Here is a 9414-nt window from a genome sequence, read left to right as displayed (position 1 = left end):
TTTACAATATATTTTCAATTTCTTATCATATAATAATGATCTAAGCCCTTCAAACTTGGTGTTTGTCGACTTGTTGTGTGATGGATCATGAAGAAAGCTTGATAGATTCACACAGTGGGTTAAGAGCAAGTACACAAGTGGATTACACACTACATTTTTTATCAAAAGCCGTAAGACATTTGGTATATGGATCTTTTTACTTATATGTTGCTCAACATTCACTTTTTTTTATTAAAATACATTACTTTTAACTCACACCAATAATATTTTTCTCGAATGTAAATATTGATTGGTGGTAAAGGTATGATGCATATCCACCAAATTTACAACTGTTTGTAACTTGAGTACTTTTTAACATTTGAGTTTTTGATAATAAATTATTTAAATTTGGAGTTTCATAATGAAAAATTATCATTTTAAATAACATATGTATTATAATATATAGATTTATTATCAGAAATTTAAGACTTGGCTTACACTTTAAATCAAGTATAACCAAAATTTGAAATAACATTTCGAGTGTCGTGCTATGAATATTGATCCCATCCTAAATGATACATAGGATAGTAATGAATGGTTATTGGGTCAATTGGGTGATGAAAATAGTGAAGCTTAATCTAATTTGGTTTTTTATGACCATGGTTTGAGTTGATGAGGTGTCGATGTCTTACTTTTACTTGACTTTGTTTAGTTTGTAGTCTACACTGAAAAGCCTACGAGGAAGATAGATGCACCTCCACCTTCGTCTATAATCAGACTCAAAGCAAAAAAAAGTGGTAATGGAGAAAGATGATGAAATTGGTGGTTCTAAATATATCAAGGAGGATGAAGATGATTGCAAATCTAAAGAGGATGGTGTGATGAAGAGGAAAAATTAGATATTTATTGTGATTGATTGATATAGATGTGAATTTTTATTTGAGTTATAATATTTACTTACTTTAAACTTTATAGAATTACTTTGTTTATTTCCTTAAATTTTGTTGGTATCGACGATTATGTTCTTAAAACTTATGACTTTTACTTTTAATTTTGAATATTTCATGAATTTTGAGTAGTTTATTTTAATTTAAAAAATTATGTGTTTGTAGATATTAATTGCACGATAATTCATAAAAATATGAAATAGTGGTTATATTGCTGTGTACCATCTTGAAGTTGTTGCATTATAACAAAATATATATATATATATATATATATATTTATATTTTATAGAGTTTTAAATTTTATGTTCGAATAAGATTAGTCATATAATAATAGTAATGCTCTCATTTGAGTGTTTTTTTTGAGTTCAAATCCTTGATTGAATATTTTATTTGAAATTAATATATATAAATTGATTAAAAAAATTAATTATTATATTTATATAACTTTTATTTAAAAAACTATATTATCATATAATAAAGCCATTTACAATTATGTGGGTTTATAAAGGCCCAATCCAAATCAGTCCATTCACAACTTAAAACGACGTCGTAGTAAATCGTTGGTTGTAAACCCTAAACCCTAGCGAATTTTTCAGAAGAAATAAGAAAACACAACACACAAATCCTTACACTCTCTTCCAATCTCCAATGGCTCCAGTAACTAGGAAAAAACCTTCCAAGCCACTCAAAGTTCAGAAAGCCCCCAAAAAAGTACAGATTGTTTCCGTCAAAGATGATTCCACCTCCGAATCCGAAGAAGAAGAAGCACCACCACAACAGCTCGAACTCGGAAACGACGCCGGCGACAACGATTCTGCTTCCGAATTATCTTCCGATGATGATGATCCGTTAGCTGATGATTTCCTCCAAGGAAGCGATGATGAAGACGAAGGTGTGTATTGTTATTGCTGTAACCATGTTAGAGTTAGGTATTTTCAATTGTGTTTTTATGTTTATATTTATCTTTTGCAGAGAAAGCCTCAGGTTCGGATTCTGGATCGGGTTTGGATTCTGATTCGGATGATGACGATGGTGTTGATATTGAGAAGAAGTCGAAAGCTATTGATGAAGAAAGGGAGAGAGAAAAAGAGGATGCGGAAGCTGAAATGCAAACCAACATCCAGGAAGAGTCTGATGAGTTTAGACTACCAACCAAACAGGTTTCTTTTTTATTTTATTTTTTTTTGAATTTTTCATGTTTCTCATTCATAATTTAGATTTTTATTTTATTTTATTTTATTAGTAAGTTTAATCCATAATTTAGAGTGATTTTGTTTTGGTCTGGAGACAATATGAGAAACACCTTTTAACTCACACTTAAAGTGGATATCCCGGGTTCAAACTCAGGTCACCACAGAAAAATGAGCTTAACAATTTTGTCATTGTCAGTTGAGCTGGGACTTACTAACATCTAAAGTTAAATTTTGAACCTAATACAAATGATATTTACATTGAATAAAAGAAATAGAAGAGTTAAATTTTTGATCCGAAGTAACAAAACATGCTGAAATCACATTTATATTGAAGAAAATTACTTTTGACATTGTTCACTGTTTAATTTATCCCACCATGCGATAGGAAAGACTTTGACTATAAGCTATTTTGAATGCAACATAAACTTAGATGCTAATCAAAACACACTAAATTTGTTGAACTTGGATTTTTACTTTAGATGTTGCAATGTGTGGTATAAATGGTTAACTTTTGTACTTTTAGGAACTTGAGGAAGAGGCTTTGCGTCCACCTGATCTTTCCAATCTCCAGAGGAGGATTAAAGAGAGTAAGTTATCTTTTTTGTCAAATGGCTGTAACCTATTATACATTCTTGAGATTGTTTAGTTGTTGTAATCGTTTAAATGTTTTTCGTTTTTCCAGTTATCCGCGTTCTTTCCAATTTTAAGACCTTGAGGCAAGATGAGTCAACAAGGAAGGATTATGTTAATCAGCTTAAGATCGATATATCTTCATACTATGGCTACAATAAGTTTCTAATTGGTGCCTTAGTGGAGGTTGGCTTAATGATTTTATTATTATCCCTGCTCTAAGCTTTATTTTCATTAATCACTGCGTCCAGTTTTTACCATTAACCACTTGTTGGAGGTCTGTAAAATGGAGGTGTGTTATTGATTTTAACAAGGGCTTGCATGATAATTGTATTTTGTTTTGTCTCAGATGTTTCCAGTTGTTGAACTCATGGAACTGATTGAAGCCTTTGAAAAGCCTCGCCCAATATGTCTGAGGACAAACACTTTAAAGGTTGCATTTCTATTTCTGTCACTTTGGGATGGTTTGTTAATGTGATTTATCCATGTTCACCGATTGAGTATTTGTATCTGTCTTCTGCGTACAATCAGACACGGAGACGGGATTTGGCTGATGTCTTGATAAACAGAGGAGTAAATCTGGATCCTCTAAGCAAATGGTCAAAAGTAAGTTTTGTATGTTTTGTTAGTTTTCTTTTATTCTTTTTGTATTTACATGAATCCAAGTAACAGTCTATGAGGCAACCTGATAAATTGTTTCTGTTTACAGGTTGGACTTGTCGTGTATGATTCTCAAGTACCAATTGGTGCCACTCCAGAGTACATGGCTGGTTTTTACATGGTAGGTGGTTTTCTGCTGTCGTAGTTTTTCATTGGACTTCTTTTAATATTTCACATTGCACTTATTACTTTTTTTATCTCTTTGCAGCTTCAAAGTGCTAGTTCATTTCTGCCTGTGATGGCCTTGGCTCCTCAAGAAAAGGAGCGGATTGTTGATATGGCGTAAGTATTATTAATTATTTGCTTGCAGACTACAAATCTAAGTTTTGAGTCATTTGAACCTATCATACAAATCTTCCACGGTGTTTTGGGCCAATGGTGTGCAGTGTGCCGAGACAATTTAAGTTCCACACTTGAATTATACTTATCTTATGCAACTGTGTTTGATGAATTTTTAAGATATTTAATCAAGCTCATGTTGATTGAGTAGCAATACAGAGCTTCTTTTTTTGCAACATTTCTATTATCACGGTGAAGAAATTTTATACATGTTGCAGGGCCGCACCAGGTGGTAAAACAACTTATATTGCTGCTCTTATGAAGAATACTGGTATACATTTTTTTTCTCAGTTTCCTGGCCACTATAGACCATTCATAACAACTTTGGTGCATAACTGATTATAAAGTTCTTTTCATAGCAGTAGAACACTGCTTCATATTTATTTAACTGGTATTATGGAAGGAATACCTAATTACTATCTCATGTTCCATGGAACGACAATTTACAATTTTGCTGCTTAACAGATTAGAAAAGTTCTTTTTTGTAGAAGTATAGCACTGTTTCATATTTATGTAACCAGTATTGTGGAAGGAGTACTCAATTATTTCTCTCCTGTTTGCTGGTTTATTACCATTTTTTATTATCTTTCATATTTTTATATTTTGTTCTGTTGCAGTGTTGCTGAAATGCGTTGAACAAAAAACTATCTAATGTGGCCTTTTTGCAAATGTGCAGCCTTTTATTTTATTTTTTCTGAATAATATGCCATTTCATTATTTTAATATGTTTTTTTCTTTTTGCTTTTGAAATATCCAGTGGGTTAGATTTGAATTTTATAAATGACAATACATAATTATTAGCTGAAAGAGGAACCAACTTCATTTTGGATTGTAAATAAATTTTTAGTCTCTATTAGAAACTTATATTAGTCTCGGTGCTTTCTTGGCATAGTAGGTTGTGGTGAAACCAAAAAATTTCCTTCAGCATCCCCATCAGTCATTTCTATTTATGTTGTGATCCTAGACAATAAGACGATGAGATTTTAAATTGTTTTAATCGATAATTTTTGTATTTTCCTTCTTAAGGTATTATTAGTAGTTTGTTGAATCAAGTTTTGAACAAATTGCCCTTCATTAGTAGTAATTTTATGTTTCCTGTAATTAATCTATATTTTTTTATGCAGGAATAATTTTTGCAAATGAAATTAAGGCACCTCGTCTAAAGTCGTTGACAGCAAATTTGCATCGGATGGGTGTATCAAACACTGTAGTCTGCAACTATGATGGGAAAGAGGTAAGCTTCTTTTTCCTACATAGTTTTTGTTTACTAGTTTGCTCCATGAAAACCTTAATGATTTCAATGCTATTACATTACATTGCCACTCTGTTTGGTGTTTTATTTGACCGTCTATATGGATTTTCTCTTGAACAGCATAATTGTTCAATGTGACAAATTATTTGATGCCCTATGAACACATTTTTGCTGAACAGAAAAGTGATAGATTTTCCTTCCCCAAAATAAGTGACACCTGCAATATAATCTACTTTTTGCATTATAATATTGATTTATTACGAAATATAGATATGCATGAACATTTTAATTCTACTCCACTGATTCAATCCCCATTTTAAGTCTAATAATTTTTATCTTGCATGTGCCACAACAGTTAGCATCATTTTTACATTTATGATATAATTTTTCAGCTTCCAAAGGTTATGGGTTTCAATGCTGTTGATAGGGTATTATTGGATGCTCCTTGCAGTGGAACTGGGGTAAGAAATTGTGAATAATAAGATTATGATTTTTAGTTGTATTTATTGTTTTTTTTTTTGAAGAATCAAGAAAGGTACTAAATTAATTTGTGTCTGCAGGTTATATCTAAGGACGAGTCTGTTAAAACCTCTAAAAACTTGGAAGATATAAAGAAGTGTGCCCATCTACAGAAGGTAAATTAATATTTGCTGAAGATTGTGACCTTGTCTTCAATTGGAGAGATAGAGTCAAATGGTGCCTATATGTGGAAATTGAAATGATTGATCGTTGAATACACTTGTAAACTGTAATTGCATGAAATAGATCTAGACTACTGAAATAATTGATCCTCCATACTACACCATTAAATAATGGCAGGATTTTTGTGTATTTCCAGCCCATCTAGATTTCTTTTCATGGTCAGTGAAATCATGAGTTGCATTAGCTACAAAAAAGTGAGGGTCAAACACCCAAAATGATCATGGTCTCTCAAACTAATTTTAGTAAATGGCAGATAGCGTAGTGGATGACCCTCGATACGCTATGGGTGCTACACTAAAGTTGGGTGAAAATAAAGAGTGAGAAAAACTGGTAGAAAAGAAGTTTGGTGGCACAAAGAACAAGGAAGTGAAGGTCGTTCAGGAGTTTTCGATAGTTGTGCCTGAGTCTCACAGCAGCAAAAGTTGTACAGAAGAGGTGAGGAAGGTCGCAGCCATGCAGAGGAGATGGGAGGTCGCGATTGCGATTGCAAAGAGAATGCAGACGAAAAAACTCTAATTGGTTTATAAAGAATAAACCACTAGGGGTCTTTGGTCTTTTTGCGAGATAAATGTGGGCTTTTCTGTCCTTTTGCATAATCAAAGAAAACCGTTTTGTCTTTTTGTTCTATCTTCACTGTTGCGGTCATCTTCTCTTTGCTTTCTCCACCATTCTTCCGCAATTTTGCCACCACGAGCAGCGCTACAGTCGCGATTGCAGCCTCTACTGACTACAGAGACTATTTCATTTTAGAAAATCAATCATAATCAAATTGCTATAATGAATTTATACAATATATAACTTGCATGATTTTTGTGCCCTTTGTCCTTCGCCAACATATAATAATAAGATTTTTGTCCGTAACATTTAATAGTTTCCTTTTTCTTTTACAGGAGCTCCTTCTCGCAGCAATTGACATGGTAGATGCTAATTCAAAATCTGGGGGATACATTGTATATTCTACATGTTCAATCATGGTTGCTGAGGTTTGTTTTTCAGTTGCAACTTTCATTCTTTGAGTTAATTGGCTTGCTTTTTCATGTCTAATGTTTCTAAATTTTTCTCCTTTAATATTATTCAGGACGAAGCAGTTATTGATTATGCACTAAAAAAGAGGGATGTTAAGCTAGTTCCTTGTGGACTCGACTTTGGACGTCCAGGGTAATGATTGTATCCCCATTTCTTCCCTTAACAACATTGTTTTGAATTTTTGGAATTGTCTGTATTGTGACATTTCCTTTCTGCCAGGTTTACAAAGTTTAGGGAACAGCGTTTTCACCCTTCATTAGATAAGACTAGACGATTCTATCCTCACGTACACAATATGGACGGGTTTTTTGTTGCAAAGGTATATATGCTCATTTTTTGTGAACTCTGTATTTCTTGTTCACATCACTTTGAATGCATGAAGCACTCTTTGGAGCCCACAAAATTTTCTCCTATGGAAGTCAGCTTTAATTTTATCTAGTAATGATTTTGAATGACTAGTAAACACCCCAGACAATTTTTTGAATTGATGAGTTTATTGGTACTACATAGGAGGCCATTGGGGGCTATGCTGTTAGTTTCTTAACTGTTGATAAGTGAAAACATGCTAGAGTTTTTGTCCGTTTCTGAATATCTTCGATGTTCTGCGCTTTATATGACACCAATTGCAGAATGTGTTATTATCTAATGGGCTAAATATAGTTTTGGTTTTTATATTCTATAATTTGATTTTTTATCTTGCAGTTGAAAAAAATGAGCAATTCAAAACCTGGTGCCAAACCATCAGAAACATCTGAGAAGGACGAAGAAGAAACCAAGCTTGTGAATGACGATGATAAACCAAGTAATGACATTAAAGAAAATGGAAAACAATCTTCAGCATCTGATTCCAAAAAGAGGAAGAAAGAGAAATTGCCCTCAAAACCAAGTAATAATGATGTAAAAGCTAATGTCAAAGAAGCTTCTGAACCTGAATCCAAGAAGAGGAAGAAAAGGCAACTTCCATCTAGAGAAGAGATTTCAAAAACCAGGTTGAATGTTTTATTCATATTTGATATATTAATACTGCAGAAAAAATGTCTATTCAATAAAAATCTAAGGATTTTGTGATTCATGCAGAGAGGAAAAGAGACTCGCTTTAATAGAAAAGAAGAGAAAAATTGCTAAGCAACAGAGCAGAAGAAGATGATGATTGACCAGTAACAATACAGGAAATAGTTAAGACCAACTGTGCAATTATAGCGCAGACTTTGACTCAGACGCCAACAATATAGTAGTTATGGTGTGTTTTGCCTGTCAAAAAAAATGTACCCTGGAGTCTGTGGCACGACCTGATCGAAGGTCCCAGTTTTGTTTTGTTTATTAAGTTAATTAGCTAAGGCATATTTTAACATCCATCTGCTAAGCTGTATATCAGAACGGAGATAAGATATTTTTTTTAGTCATGAATTAATTTGAATTTATTTTCTAATGATTGTCCTTCATATCTATTGTCCTATGAATTTGTTATACTTTGTAGTTTGTAAGAATTACACTTGCTTTTTAAAATGATATTATAAATTGGTGATTGATCATCTATGGTTGTTCCTTTATTGTTACATAGGGGGGTATATATAAACTTATATGAATAAAAACTGCGAGCTGGTCTAATTTTTTTTAAAAAAATTGGACAAAATTGAATACTGTTTGATGGTTTTTACCTCATCTTTTCTATAAGAAACAAATTAACAAATTAGATAGATGCTATGTTGGCAGTTGCGGTTCTGTCGAGCGTGACAGCGGAAAGGAGATTAATTTTTTTGGTTTACCGTCTATTAATGTTTTTATTTTATTTTTTTGGCATGTTTTTTATAAAAGTTTGGGTTGACTTAATAGTATATTTAAAAGTTTTATTTATATTAAAATATTAAAATATTATATTTTGTATATATTTTAAATAAGTTAAATTATGTTTTTATATAAAAGGGAAATTAACAAAATTATAATTAGATATAATAAAAATAATAACTAACAAGTCTTTCCTGTAACAACCTTTTAAGAAATCAATTTAAATCAATTTACATGATCAATACCAATTACATATTTATATATATTAAACAAAAAATGATTTTTCTAACAAAATAATTTTTAAAAAATCTAAAATAAACACCCTTTAAACTCTAACAAATTATTTATTGAAACATATTGAACTACTAAGTGATTGTCTAATTGAACAACTACTAAATATAGAAGTGGAATCGCTATCAAATATCGAACAAATATTGAGTGATTGCCTAATTGATAGACTTTAAAATATGAAAGAGTATTATTAATAAATAATAATAAAAAATGACATTAATAAATAATAAAATATATATAAGCCGACTTATCAGGTCTAATATATTTTTTTATAAGTCTGAACCTGACTTATTTAAATAAATAAGCTTTAAAAATAGCTAGAGCCTTTTTATTAAATAGGTCAAGTCAGACCATATGCCCTTGACGGACGGCCTAGCCTATTCCCATCATCTCTACCTGCAACAGCCGTCTCCGCATCGTTTATCACCGTGATGCTGTCGAGCGCAATAACAGAAACACGTTGCTGCAACATCCGTCTCCGCGGTGTCTCTCATCCTGAAACCACCGTCAACTGTTGCCGCAAACGCAAGCGCGAATAACGCCCCTGTTGCGCCAAATAACACCCTTGTTTTTTCGGGTTTGTTAATTTTTTTTTAATTTAATTAAGGGT

General features: G+C 32.2%; 1 protein-coding gene across 1 annotated transcript; it reads left to right on the top strand.

Moving 5' to 3' along the window:
* Positions 1 to 1490: 1490 nt before the first annotated feature.
* LOC101508134 (26S rRNA (cytosine-C(5))-methyltransferase NOP2B) lies at positions 1491 to 8260 on the top strand. Its single transcript, XM_004498092.4, has 17 exons — positions 1491 to 1818; positions 1899 to 2086; positions 2643 to 2706; positions 2802 to 2935; positions 3099 to 3182; positions 3281 to 3355; positions 3459 to 3530; positions 3618 to 3691; positions 3967 to 4019; positions 4873 to 4982; positions 5393 to 5461; positions 5561 to 5635; positions 6593 to 6685; positions 6781 to 6860; positions 6948 to 7047; positions 7431 to 7717; positions 7806 to 8260. Exons 1-17 carry the CDS (start codon positions 1575 to 1577, stop codon positions 7873 to 7875), a joined length of 1872 nt encoding a protein of 623 aa, XP_004498149.1. The 5' UTR covers positions 1491 to 1574; the 3' UTR covers positions 7876 to 8260.
* The last annotated feature ends 1154 nt before the right edge of the window (positions 8261 to 9414 follow it).

The sequence above is a fragment of the Cicer arietinum genome, chromosome 5 (genome assembly GCF_000331145.2).
Source record: "Cicer arietinum cultivar CDC Frontier isolate Library 1 chromosome 5, Cicar.CDCFrontier_v2.0, whole genome shotgun sequence".
In the NCBI taxonomy this organism is placed as follows: domain Eukaryota; kingdom Viridiplantae; phylum Streptophyta; class Magnoliopsida; order Fabales; family Fabaceae; genus Cicer; species Cicer arietinum.
The sequence above is the reverse complement of the archived record's forward strand: the minus strand, read 5'-3'. Positions and strand labels throughout refer to the sequence as shown.